The sequence below is a fragment of the Pseudozyma flocculosa genome (genome assembly GCF_000417875.1).
Source record: "Pseudozyma flocculosa PF-1 unplaced genomic scaffold scaffold00016, whole genome shotgun sequence".
Classification (NCBI taxonomy): Eukaryota; Fungi; Basidiomycota; class Ustilaginomycetes; order Ustilaginales; family Ustilaginaceae; genus Pseudozyma; species Pseudozyma flocculosa.
The window spans coordinates 621744-634958 of record NW_006920884.1 but is presented as its reverse complement, the minus strand read 5'-3'; the positions used below and the strand labels follow the sequence as shown (position 1 = coordinate 634958).

At 67.7% G+C, this 13215-nt stretch overlaps 3 protein-coding genes across 3 annotated transcripts in view; all 3 read left to right on the top strand.

Annotated features, from left to right (window-relative positions):
- Nucleotides 1-837: 837 nt before the first annotated feature.
- PFL1_04886 (uncharacterized protein) lies at nucleotides 838-1624 on the top strand (the record flags this gene model as incomplete). Its single annotated transcript, XM_007882414.1, has 2 exons — nucleotides 838-849; nucleotides 941-1624. The coding sequence occupies 2 exons, from the start codon at nucleotides 838-840 to the stop codon at nucleotides 1622-1624; spliced, it is 696 nt and encodes a 231-aa protein (XP_007880605.1).
- A 4443-nt stretch (nucleotides 1625-6067) lies between these two features.
- PFL1_04885 (uncharacterized protein) lies at nucleotides 6068-8293 on the top strand (the record flags this gene model as incomplete). The annotated part of the gene is made up of 1 exon (XM_007882413.1): nucleotides 6068-8293. The coding sequence occupies one exon, from the start codon at nucleotides 6068-6070 to the stop codon at nucleotides 8291-8293; it is 2226 nt and encodes a 741-aa protein (XP_007880604.1).
- A 1593-nt stretch (nucleotides 8294-9886) lies between these two features.
- The window catches only part of PFL1_04884 (uncharacterized protein), a gene marked incomplete at both ends in the record, with an annotated part of 6530 nt that continues 3201 nt past the window's right edge, over nucleotides 9887-13215 (top strand). Inside the window, 2 exons of the mRNA XM_007882412.1 lie at nucleotides 9887-11247; nucleotides 11394-13213. Coding sequence (XP_007880603.1) covers nucleotides 9887-11247; nucleotides 11394-13213 — 3181 coding nt within the window. The remainder of the gene's footprint in view (nucleotides 11248-11393; nucleotides 13214-13215) is intronic.

The following is a 13215-nucleotide window of genomic DNA, read 5'->3' as shown; positions in this document are numbered from 1 at the left end:
CACGCAGGGGCCAGCCAGGGGCAGTACGTCGTCTGGACGAGCGCAGGTGCCTGCAGCCCCCCGCTGCCTCCTGACTGCTTGTCTTGCTTCCCCTTCCTCCATCACCACCACCTCTTCCGCCCGCGCCTGGATCCTGGAAGAACGTCCTCAGTAGTTGTCAAATCCATCGCCACGTCCGCGGCCCGACCCTTGGCACCTCGTCTGCTCTTTGCCGTCACTTGATGAGAGGCAAGGCCACCGCCACAACCCCGTCTCGCTCCGATCCTAACGCACCGTCCCCTTCGACCGTATTGAAGGCGCCGGCTTTCTCGTCGGACGCGCAAACGACCATGGCCGTCGCCAGCGAAGGTCAGCCCGGGGCGTCAAACTCTGCAGCTGATGTCGCCGCAGTCTCGTTGTTGCAGCCTCACCCGGCCCGATGGCGGGGCGACGGGCGACGGGCATCGCTCAGCCCGACGGCGACCCGCCGCGAGCCATGATCGAGGAGCTGGAGCGCTTCTCGATTCAGCACACCAAGGTCGCGATCAGGGACATGCGCAACGCCCTCTACGCAGCCTCGAGCGAGATCCGGGGCCGCGATACCGATGTCCTGCATCCTGTACAGGCCATGTCGAGGCTGGGCACGGCCGTTGCCGACTGGATAACCGCCTGCCTGAGACCTGGACCTCACGCCCCCGCATGTCACCGATTGGATCCGCCAGCTGATCAGTGACCATGGCCGAGAGCGTCCCTTGAGAGATCCACCGCAGCTCGAGGCCATCGTGGGGCCGGTGCTGGCTGCTAGCTCTGACGAGACGCTCAGCGCCACTGCACGCTGCCTCTACCGCATCCTGACGCATGGCATGGTTCGTAAGTCGACCCGGTCTGCCCGGCATGGTGCTCGGCGAGCATCTTGACGACCGAGCCTAGATTCTATTCTTCTCCTCTACGGCCTTGGTAGAGTCCGCTTCGTCAGACTTCGCCCCCGCCGAAACGATCCCAAGTCCGGACAGCATCGAGCGCGACTACGCAAAGCCCTTTGATGGCCACGGCGACGAGTACCTCTGCCGCCATAGCGACGCCGTGCGCCAACTGTACGACAAGACCGAACACTACGGCCGCATCGTCCCCATCCTCCAGCCTTGGGCTGTGGAAAAGTCTCGTTCCGTCGACCGGGTCCTCCGCAAGCACCACCCCGGGATCATACTCGCCCTCCGCGCGATGGGAAACGACACAGCGATGCCTGTCCGCGACAGCATCGCCGCAGATCTGCTCGGCTCGCCCCTCTCGCCGCCCGAAGAACTCCTCCTGGTGCCGTTCGAGCCCGAGGATGCATCGACCGGCGTTTCCGGGGCCTCCGATACCGCACCCGCGTCCTCGCCTGATTCGAAGCCTTTGCCCACTCTGCTGCGATCCACGTCCGTGCCGTGACGACGTATGGCGAGCCATTGTCGGCGTGACTGACAACCCAGGCTATCCCCGACGGTTCCACCACCATCTCCACTTCGAGGCGAGCGGACCGACTCCCCCACCACGGCCCGCGCGACGCCAGGCGCTGCTCAAAAGGGGGCTGCGAAGCGCTGCTGCCTCTACCAGCGGTCTCTTTCACCGCCCGACGAGGCGGCATGCCTGGCCTTCGAGGTAGACGCGCGCATGCGTTCCTTCAGATTCTTATTCCTCCAGAGCGCCCGTCGCCGATGCCGTGGCCTCTGGCAAGCTGCGTGACGACGGCTTCTTCGTCCTGGCCTCGGACCAAGCGGCCGAGACCCTCGATCTGCTGCCCGAGCTGCGCAGAGTGTGGCAGGTGATGGGCGTAGGGTCGCACGCCGGCGCGGACCGCCTCTTCCTGCCCCTTCTCTCCACAGATACGGATGTCATCTTGCGCCTCGGACGGGACGTCGCAACATCGGAGTCGGACGGCAGCGGGGGCTAGGGCGACGACCCGACGCTGCTGCCAGTGTTCACCAAGCTGCCGCTCGATGCGGCCTACAATTAGATGGAGGAGTGCGAGAGGGACCCCCATGGCAAGTGCTGGGGTGCCCTGCTCGAGCAGCTTCCCTCCCAGGGCCGGCCGCTGCTGGACGACGAGCACGTCATGTCACGGCACGGACGGGCAGCAGAAGCAAGCTCGATTGCCCCGCCTCCGCCTGATGTGATGTCGAGGTCGTGTCCCATCAAAGCATCGACGGTCACCGTCCGTCGGCGGAATCCGACGCCCCCATCCCGTCGTTGGGGCTCGCATCTGCCCGGCGCTGCAGCGTCCTAGCCTACACACCATCGCTGGGCTTATGCTTGGCCCTGTTTCCCGCCTCTTGGGTCAGCGAACGTGGACCTCGGACGAGTCACGGCAAGGAGCAGGTGATGACGGAAGCAAGCTTGGCACATCGTACGGTCAGAGGAGGGGGGGGGGGGGGGAGGGAGACCGGAGGCTAGACCTTGGCTGTCAGCGTGTATGCGAAGCTTGAGGCTGTTGTACGGATCCCGATTCGACCTCGTTTTGTCACCACCAACAGCGGATAGCGAGCGTCTCTCCTCCCTCTCGACGAGCGGGCGGAGGCCGGCTGGAAGAGGGAGCGAGCGACGGACAGGTGGTGAACAAGTGGAGAGCCGAGCTCTAAAGAGGCAGGCAGGCCGGTCAAGTCAAGGCAAGGTGGGGTCGGTTCGGGATCTGGGTTCGGGCGGTCGGTAGAAGCACTAGTGCAGACCAGGGGCTAGGGTTGGGTCGGAAGGCGTGGTCGACCAGCTCTCAAAGGCTCGGATGGCATCAGCAGAGGGCTTAATCGAGCCCAGGCTTCCAAAGGGGCAAGCCAAAGTCGGCCCGACCGAGTAGAGAGACGCAGCGCCGGCTCGCTTTCTCCGTCGGAGGCGGTCTTTGCGCTCCTCCTTTGGAGCCTGCCTGCTCGGCTGGCCTTTTGAGCGATAGTCCCCTGGGTGACCATCGACGAAGCCGGCGCCCGCCGAACGAAGAAGAGAAGCGACGGGGAGGAGCGAGGGCGAGAGGGAGGAAGATAGAGAGAGGAGGCCATTACTCTGTCGGTCTCGGCGTGGCGTGGCGTGGCGTGGCATGGCGTGGCGGGGTAGCGTGCGCTTGGCAGCGACAGACCGAGAGACGCCCAGCCCAAACCAGCCTCAGCCTCAGCCTCGCTCGACGCCGAGCGACCATCCATCTGTCTCTCTATCTCTCTCTCTTTTCTCTCTCTCCCTCTCTCTCTCTCTCTTCTGCATCTGCCGTGTGTTTCCCTGGCTGGCTGCGGAGGATCCGACACCTCGAGATGCGACAGACCGACCGGCGGGCAGGAGGGACAGAAGGGCTGGGCTGAGCTCACGCTGAGCCGAGGCGAGGCGAGGCGAGGCGCGGTCTGGACCCTGGCTGGCCTCGCTCGGCACACGACTGCCGGAAGCCCACCAACACCGACAAGCCAAGGCTAGGGCCCAGCTCCCCCGCCCCGCATCAAGTCAGAGCCCAGCCTACGCAGACTGGGACGTGCGACGTGCCGTGGTGTGGCGTGTTCGGTCGAAAAAGCCAGGCAGCAGAGAGGCTGCGTGCGTGCGTGCGTGCGTGTACAGCGGACTGGCAGCATGGCCATGCGTGGCATGCCATGTCTGTCGAGGCTGCACCAGGAGACGAGAGCGAGCGATGGCTGGCGAGCGGCAGAAGGGAGACAAAGAGACAGGGGCTGCCGGCGTGTTCGCTGTTGCTGTCGCGGTCGCTGTGTTGCTCTCATGCGCCCAAGAGAACGCACGCCAGCCGGCCTCCTGCCCTAACGTTGATCCGCCCTGCCTGGCCTTAGCTTCTCCCCCGGCCTGCCCTAGCCTAGCCTAGCCTGGCCTGGCCTGGCCTGCCCTCGCGTCCGAGCGGGCGCCGGCCATCTGCAACAACCAACAACGCCGCCTGCAACGCACCGCAACGCCTTGTTTTGCTCGCTTCACCGAAAAAGTACGTGCGTGGCAGGCGGGCAGACCGGCCGTCGTGCATGGCCGTACGTCGTCCTCGACGTCGTCACATCCGTACGTAGCATGCCGGCGCTCTCGCGCGTCGACTCGTTTGGGCCTGCCTCGTCACATCTCATCTCAACCCGTCACATCACATCGCATCTCTCGCCCTGCGCTGCCTGTCGTTTGCTGGCCGGCCCGTATCCCGTCAGTCGGGTCGCTCGCACGCCCGCCCGCCCGCTCTGTTGCGCTGCCTCGATTTTCGGGCCAGGTCAATTTGGCCTGCCCCTCTGTCCCCCTCGTCACCACCACCACCACCGTCGCCGACCCATCTATCGGGCCTGGTCCCGCTCCCTCGTCGCCATCGTTCCCCCTCCTCCTCCTCTCCTCTCCTCTTCTCTCCTCTCCTCGCCCTCCTCTCCTCCTCCACGTTGCCCTCGCCGCCGCCGCCGCCGCCGCCGCCGCCGCCGCCGCCGTCCGCTGCCCCACATTCGACCCCGCAACGCAACGCAACGCACGCTTCTCCCTCTTGCAGCCAGCATAGCACGCACCTCTTTGCTCCCTCGCAGCCTTCCAACCACGTCTAGCGCTCCTCGTCGACCCACCTACCTGCCCGTCTGCCGCCAGCCTTCGCCGCCCGCCCGCGACGCACCACGGACCTGCCTAGGACAACACTTGCAGCCGCCGTTCCTGACCCGCTGCAGCACTAGCGGCCGCCGCCAACACCACCACCGACACTACTACCACCACCCCGACCAGCCTGATTGCTCATCCCGGTGCTCCGACTTCGACCGCTAGTCAGGCCCTCTTGTTCGACACCGGCCGTCCCCCGGTCGCTTCCCCTCCCTGCACGCCCTCCTGCCTCATCCGGCCGTCCCTTGCGGGGGTCTCGTCCATCGCACCGGTCCTGCCGCGCCCGCCCGTTGAGAATAGCAGCAAGCACGGCGTCGCACACCGACACCACCTCGCACCGCTCCTCGACGTAAATCCCCTACAGCTCGCTGCATGCCCCTGCCACACTAGGATCAACGGACGAGTCATCCTTCCTCCCCGCCTCTCGCCCTCGCCCTCGCACCCCTCGCACGCTGCAGCTGCGCAAGCCAGACGTGCAGCTGCTTTGGCGGGGCTCGCAGCTTGCCGTATCCACGTCCCACGGCGCTGCTCAAAAGTCGCGCACAGACCTTCGTCGCCCTCCATCTTGGCGTGTCTCTGGAAGATTTCGCGCATCAAGCCGACTCGCAGACTCCTCCTGTCTTGGACTCCCTGCCGCGCCGCTTCTCGGCCTCGCACCTCGCAGTCGACTTCTTTTGAAGCCGCGGAGACAGAGCCCGCCCGCTCGCGGTCTCGAGAGGAAGCATCAGCCGACCCGCTAGAGCTTGGGAAGTTGCAGGTCAACGTCCCGCCCGATTGAGGTCAGAAGCTTCTTGGCAGCGCACGCCCTGGTCCAGGCGCATAACGCATCTACAGTATCCGACCGTCCGGAGCTCGCGACCCCAGCATCTGCCGCCGCAACACTTCGAGGTTCATGCGCACTGGCACCGTCCGACTTGGCCAGCAGCAATAGCAACCAGCAGCAAGGGTGAGTGTCCTGGATCCGAGGCCGACGGGTGCGCCCGTCCACCGGCCGGGCAGCACGAGCGCGGCAAGCAAGGTCTTCGGACGTGCCAATTTTCGCGCCGTCAGCTGGACGTGCGCGGAGCGAGCTCTTGCCCTTCTCTCCCTGTGCATTTCGTAGCCCCGCTCGGCTTCGTCTGGGCCCAGCGCCACCCGCCTCGCTGCTGCGCGGTAGCATGAGCCGCAGCGCCACCCCCGCACTGCAGCACGGTTCTCAGAGCATCTATCGTGCTTCTGCAGTCGTCGAGCTCGTCGAGGCGGCCCAAAGCTGAACACCCGCATGCCTGCCTGCCTGTCCGTCTCCTTACCTGCCTGAACCCTTGCCTCCAGCTTGACCGCGACAAGCTGCTCGAGAAGGGCGCTCCGTCCACCACCCCCTCATCCCCAGGAACGAGGGTCGCCGCTCCCCCCCACCTCTCACGGCCGCAACCACCAACAATCCTCTCTTCGGCCTCTGCGACGGGCGCACAAAGGACGGCCGCCAACACAATATCGAACACCCCCTAGAAGCTGCTGCTGCAAACGCCGACGCCGAAACACCATGACGGCTCAGGTCCACGCCGGGCCCAGTGCGCTGCACAGCTTCCCCTCTTCCTCCTTCTCCTCGGCCGCAACGTCGCCAGCGGCCACGCCCTCGTCGGAACGCGAGTTCGTCTTCGACAACCTGGCCGGCCTGTCGGCGTCCAGCCGCTTCGACATCAAGGGCAAGACGACGGCAACCGCGACAGCGACCGCGTCGGCGACCGCATCTTCGTCATCGTCTCCACTGCCATCGCCAGCACCGACGAGGTCACCACCAACGTCGTTGGCTGTACTGTCGCCGGCGAGCGCAGGGCCCAGCTCCCCGCCCCTCTCTGCATCGTCGGGCGCGCGGCCGCCGCTGCTGAAGCGGGGCGACTCTGCGCAGCGGCAAAGCAAGCACGAGCGGTCTACCGACGGCGGCCACCAGCAGCAGAGCACGACAAAGACCCACCGGCCTCGGCTCAAGAGCCTGCAGAGCCTCAACGCCGGCCCCGCATCGCCCTCGCTGTCAGAGCATCACAGCGGCAACGCGCACCTGCTCACGAGCCCCTCTGCCTTTTCGCGCTCGGGCCAGTCGACGGGTGGCGGTGCCATCGAGCGACTGCAGCCGCTCGCCTCGGCCGGCGCCTCTGCCTCTGCATCCTCGGCGCAGCGATCCGAAACGGCGGCCAAGGCGGCGGCAGCCAAGTCGTCCGGGTCCAAGCCGGCGGCAGAAGGTGGGCCACTGGCGTCCAGCGGCGCCTCCCTATCGCCCCGGTCGGCTGCCGCTCCCTGGTCGATGCGGAACGAGAACGAGTACACCGAGTTTGGCTCTCTCGCCTCGGGCTCGGCGACCAGGTCGAGCCTCGAGACGGACCGAGCGACGACGGCGGCGGCGGCAAGGGCGCGCACGCAGTCGGCCCACGCGCTGGCCGGTCCGGGCCTCAAGCGGAGCAACACGGTGAGCGTCGGCTTCGAGTCGCTCAGCTCCATGGATGCCGGCGCCTCGAGCAGCAGCACGAACCGGCAGGGCAACAGCTCGACGTTTGGGTTCGCGTCGGCGTCGGCGGCGGCAGGCCGGTCCCGCCACGGCCCGGGCCTCGGCGCGCGGCGGCAGACGGTGTCCAACATCCACGCCAACAACGACTTTGACCACCTGCTGTCGAGCCAAGGCAGGACGATGGCCTACTCGCGCCAGCCGCAACAGCACGGGCACCACGCGTCGACGTCGTCGGTGCTGACGTCGCCGCAGTCGCACCACCAGGTCCGGGAGCGTCCGGCGCTGCAGGGCAACCAGCTCGAGGCCAAGGTCGTCATCCTCGGCACCCAGGGCGTGGGCAAGACGTCGCTGGTGCACCGCTACACGTCGGGTCAGTTTAGCGCGTCGTCGATCCCGTCGACGATCGGCGCCAGCTTCCTGACCAAGAAGCTCATCGTCGACGGCGTCAAGGTGCGGCTGCAGCTGTGGGACACGGCGGGCCAGGAGCGCTTCCGCAGCATGGCGCCCATGTACTACCGCGGCAGCAACGCGGCCGTCATCGTCTACGACATCACGTCGATGCAGAGCTTCCTCGACGTCAAGTCGTGGATCGAGGAGCTGCGGCGCAACATGGCGTCCGACCTCGTCATCCACATTGTCGGCGCCAAGCTCGACCTGGCCTACTCGAAGCGCGACGTGGCGCTCGACTTTGCGCGGGCGACGGTGCGCTCGTGGGTCAAGCCGGCGTCGCCGACACCGCCCGACTCGCCGGATCTGTCGCAGTCGCTGTCGCCGTCCAAGGCCACGTCGCGCCTGGGCGGGCTGGGCAACCTGGCCATCGGCTCGGCCTCGCGGCTCGCGTCGTTCCCGCGCGGCGGGCAGCAACAGAGCCCGTCGGGAGCGGGCGGCCACAGTCACGGCCACGGCGCCGTCGCCAAGCCCGGCAGCGCCGGCAGCTCGGCCGGATCGGCTGGCAGCGATCTGGGCCAGGACGCTTTCTCCGATGGCGGGCCGTTTTCGGGCGGCGCGGACTCGTCTGGCTTCCCGACGTGGGAGCAGATTGAGGTGTCGGAGGTGTCGGCCAAGGACGACGAAGGCATCGAAGACGTTTTCCTGGCCGTGACCAAGAAGCTCGTGGAGCGCAAGGCCGTCATTGAGCAGGAGAGGCTGGCCCGCGAGCGCAACAGCATCATCCTCTCCGAGTCCAGCTGGGACCATGCCGGCGGCGGCCCCAACGAGCGCGGTGCGGGCGCGCCAGGCGAGGCCAACTGGAGCTGCTGCACCTGAGCCGCGTCTCGGAGTTTCATCTCGTCGCCGTCACCGCGACCATCACCACCACTGCCGCCCCTGCGAGCTCCGTGCACGACTGCGCCCACCAGCCCGCCAGTGTTTGGCCTGCCTCGACGGACTGGGCAGGAGAGCGTCCGGGGTCTCCGGCGCCTTGCTGCTGGACCAGCAAGAGCTCTCTTGGCCCTGGCCTCGCCCGGTGTCACACCCCGTTCCACGACCTCTTCACGACGACGACAGCCGACTGAGCCGGGCAGCATCACTCACGAACCCAGCTCTCGCCGGCCCCCTATTCCCCATCGCCCTCTGTGCAACTGCATCGCCGCGCCACCCACCAGTCTCTTTGTCGTTCACCGCCCTGCACGTTTCGCTGCCGTGTCCATAGCCGCCCACTCCGCCCCTTTCTCTGCCCGGTAATCCCCTCGCCTCTTGTTTATCTCTTCCCTTCGCCTTCTCGCCATGTCCCTTGCGCCCTCGTGTTCTTCGCTCTTGATCATCATTACCAGTCTCCCCTTCCTCCTCGTCCTCGCCGCCGTCCCCCTCCTGTTGCCTGCACGATGCCCTGTCCTGTCCCCTCTCAGTCTCTGGTCGCGCCACAAGTCCCTCTTGCGCCCTGCCGCCTTTCAATTGATACCGCCACCGCCGCCGCCCTGCCTTGGCCATGCCTGCCATGCCTGCTGCTAGGGTCGATGGATCTGCACCGTGGCAGCGCGTCGTGACGGCGCCGTGGGCATGCTGTCGAGGTGCAGTCAGTCGTCGCATGTGGTGCTGTGCGGGGGGCCGACCTGAGCCCGACACTCTGTCACCCGCGTGGCTGGCTGGCTGGCTGACGCGGGCCGCCGCCGAGGTGAAGTTTGGGCCGCGAGGAATTTCGCGCGGCGTGGGGGCGCCAGGCAGGCGGCCAGGCCAGGCCAGCCGGGTTTTTGGGCGTGCAGGCCCCGGCTGGCCCTTCGCGACGGGCGCCGGCAGGGTGCCCTTCTGGCGCGGCCTGGCCCAGGTGCCTGCTGCTGCACGCCGGCCTGGGCGCTCCTGGTTGCTGGGTGCAGCCGCCACCTCGATCTGATTGACCCTCCTGACCACCACCACCATCATCCACATCGCATCGCATCGCAACGCGTCGTAATCGACCGGCCGGGCGTGGACCGCAAAGCTTGGAGCATCCCCATGGACCATACCTCCTCGCTGCCATGCGACGCTCCACCACCACCACCACCACCACCACGACCCACGTCCCGCCCCCTTTCTTCGTCGACGCATCCACACCGACATGCTGAGGCCGCCGCCGCTGCGACCGCCTCCACTTTGCATCCGCCCTTGCGCAACGCCGCTTCCCCTTCAACGCTGATGCACGACAATATCGCCCCCTCCCACTCGGCAAGTCCGCCATCCGTGACGATGCAGGGCGCTGGGGCCACCACCGCTGGGCATCCGGCATCGACACCATCGTCGTCCTCAGAAGCAGCAGCACCGCCACCACCATCACCACCACGGCCATCGCCACCACCGCCGGGACAGGCACCTACATCGCAGTCCTCGTCGCCGCACACGGCCCGTGCCCCCATCGCTCCCGTATCGAGCGGCACGTCACCGACAATGGCCGGTGCTGCCCGCGCGTCCGCACCATCCACACCGCCTCGGCCCTTGGCCCCGTCACTGCCGCCGTCCGCCCCACCCGCCAAGGTGTCGACCGCCAGCGCATCGCCGACGACGTCCGCATCCGCCCCCGCCCCCGTCCCCGCCCCTGCCGCACCTCTTCCCAGATCGCCGAGTCCGGGCCACGAGAACCTCGATGCCGTCGCCACCACCTCGGCCTACACGCTCGACTCCGCTCCTCCCGCACCTTTGTCGGCGCCGCCTCGCTCGCCGCACAGCCACGTCAAGCTCGAAGGCGCTCAGCAGCACAGCACCGACGCCGGCATCCTGCACGACCTCCTCACCACCGTAGATGCTGCCACGACAACGGGCTCGGCCATCCACGCTTCGCCTTCTCAAGGCGACCCGCCATCGACGACGTCGGGGAGCGGCCAGGGCGTCGGCAGCGTCGCTGCGACAGGCGGGCTAAACGAGGAGGATGCCAAGCTACTCGCCTCCTTGGCCGACGGCAACGGCATCTTTAACCAGTTCCCGGACCTCTCATCGCATCCTCCTGCCGCCACCGACACCGGCGGCTTCTATCCGCACATCAAGGACGAGGCCATGTCGGCCGACCTTTCCCTAATACCGGGCCTTGACTCGGCCGCATTCGCTGGCGCCGTCGACCTCAACGAGGAGCTTGTCGGCGACTTTGCCGACTGGCACCACGACTTCGAAGGCCTCGAGCCCGAGGGCGAGGAAGGCGAGGAGATGGACGAGGAGGACGGGGAGGTCGACGACGATGACGACGACGAAGACGACGACGACCAGGGGCCGATCCAGGCCTACGCCAAGCTCGAGTTTCCTGGCTTCTCGTACTACATCCAGACGCTCGACGTCTCCATCGGGCGGCGGCCAGGCCAGCTGCTCCCAGATGCCCGGGATCTCACGCGGGGCCCGCCTCAACTGCCCACGGCGGCCTCTGGCAGCTCCCAGGCCCATATCACGTCCGAGTCGCAGGCGGCGGGCGACGTCGACGTCGACCTCGGGCCGCTCAAGTCGATCTCGCGCCTCCACGCCCGCATCATGTACTACGCCGGCCCGCTGCACCAGCTCTCGGGCCAGGTCATGATGGCCGGAACCCCGAGCCGGGCCAGCCCGGGCGCCCTGCGGCAGAATGGCTCCCAGTACCGTTACGCCTCGCCCTCAACCCTGGCGCGGGTCCACGGCGGCGGCGACGGGCGCGGCCTGTACGGCGAGGCCGCCGCCGAGGAGCACGAGATGGGCACGGGCCAATTTGTCCTCTCCGTCGTCGGGCGCAACGGCGCCTTTGTCGACGATGTCTGGGTTGACAAGGGAGGGCTAGTCGTCCTTGGCAAGAGGTGAGTGACCCGCGGGCGGCCAGGCGGCTGGCCTTGTGAGCAGGCTGCGATGGACTGCGCAGCTGCAGCCTCGAGTCTAAGCTCTGATCTGGCACGCTGACGACCCTTTCGCTTCCACCTCGACCGATTTGCGTCGACGCCGTCAGGACCAAGATCCAGATCGCCGAGCGGGTCTTCTACTTTGTGCTCCCTCCGCCGCCAGGCTCCGCCGAGGCCGAGCCGACGAGCGCGCTGCAGCGCATCTTTGACTCTGACTCCGAGTCGCTCTCCGACCTCGACTCGGATGATGGCGACGACGACGATGACGACGACGACGACGCCGAGAGCGACTCTGCCAGCGAGGGCCGTGCCAGGGCCGATGGCGATGGCCGTGCATCCGGCGCCGAAGAGTCTTCGGAGCTGTCCGACATCAGCGACGGCGACGGCGACGAGTACCGCGAGGCCTCGTCGAAACCGCGGAGACCCTCGATGAAGGCCGGCGATCCCGCACCGGCTGCGGCGGGGACCGGAGCGCCCGCCAAGCGGAAGCTGGTCCTCAAGTCCAAGGCCAAGATGGCGGCTGAGGCGGAAGCGGACGCTGCGCGGGCACAGGCCGTCGGAGCGCCGGTTCGGTCGCCCAAGGCCGAGGCACCGACGGTGGCATCGTCGAAACCTGCCGACGCCGTCGCCGGCAACGTTACCAGCGGCACCGGCAGCAACAACAGGGGCCGAGGCAAGGGCAAGGGGGCGGCGGTGCGAGGCAAGATGCCCATAAAGATGCCGCTGCCGGAGATGATGGACGTCGACATGGAGTACAGCGACAGCCTTGGCGGGTCGTCGGACGAGGACGTGGCCCTGGCCGACGTCTCGAGACAGGAGCGGCTCAAGCAGGAGGCGGAAAGGACGGCCGAGGCGGCCAAGCCACCAGCAGCGCCAGCTGGAAAGCGGCCGACGAAGGGATCTAAGGGCGGGAAGATGGGCAAGGCCCTCAGCGGCGGCAAAGGCGGCGCTGGAAAGGGCGCTGGCAAGGGCGGCAAGGGCGCTGGAAAGGGCGCTGGCAAGGGCGGCAAGGGCTACCAGCGCAGCGCCGAGAGCGTGTCGCCGAGCAAGAAGGACTCGCCCGTGCCGAGCTGGGCCATGGGCGCCGGCATCGCGGGGCGCAAGAGGAAGCGCGGCGAGGGCGTGCCGGACGACGAGCCGGCGCTCAAGGTGGGCACGCCGATTGGCGTCGAGGCGCTCGAAGCGCAGAAACGGGCCAAGGCGGCCAAGGCCAGAGCAGCCTCGCCGACCAAGCCGCTCTCATCCGCAGCGGCAGCCGCGGCGTTCGGCGGCGACGCTGCCGTCCCTGCAGCATCGAGCAGCCCGACAATACCTGCGGTCACCCACAAGACGGATGGCGACGGCGGCGGCGATATTGTCATGGTGGATGCAGCCGCTCCCGCCAGCGCCGCCAAGACGACGCAGAGCCCAGCAGCCTCTACCGCGGCTGCGGGCGCGGCCGTCGCCTCCGCGCCCAAAGCAGCAGGCGCTGCCAAGTCATCCACGAAGAAGAAGAAGGACCAGGCGGCCGCCTCTGCTGCCCTCTCGGGATCCGCACAACCGCCGTCCACGACAGCCGCACCGCTGCCTGGCAACGCGGCCGCTCTACCGGGCAAGGCAGGCGCGGGCGCATCCGCTTCGTCGTCCTCGCCGTCTAAGAAGGCGGCGGCAGCCGGCGCAAAAGCGACCGGCACCTCGGCATCGGCGGCACCAGCATCGACGTCGGCCCCAGCGCCAGCACCAGCATCGACGATGGCGTCCCAGACGGCGCCGGCGCAGCCATCCGCCGTCTTCGACTCGAATTCGGCGGCTTCTGCTATCATCGCTGCGGCCAACGCGCTCAGCCGGGGCAATGCACCACCGCCGCCCGCGGCCGCTGCGGCACCTGGATCTACGGCCGCGGCGACGGCAACGCCAGCGCCAGCCCCTGCGGCGCCCGTTAGAGCGCGT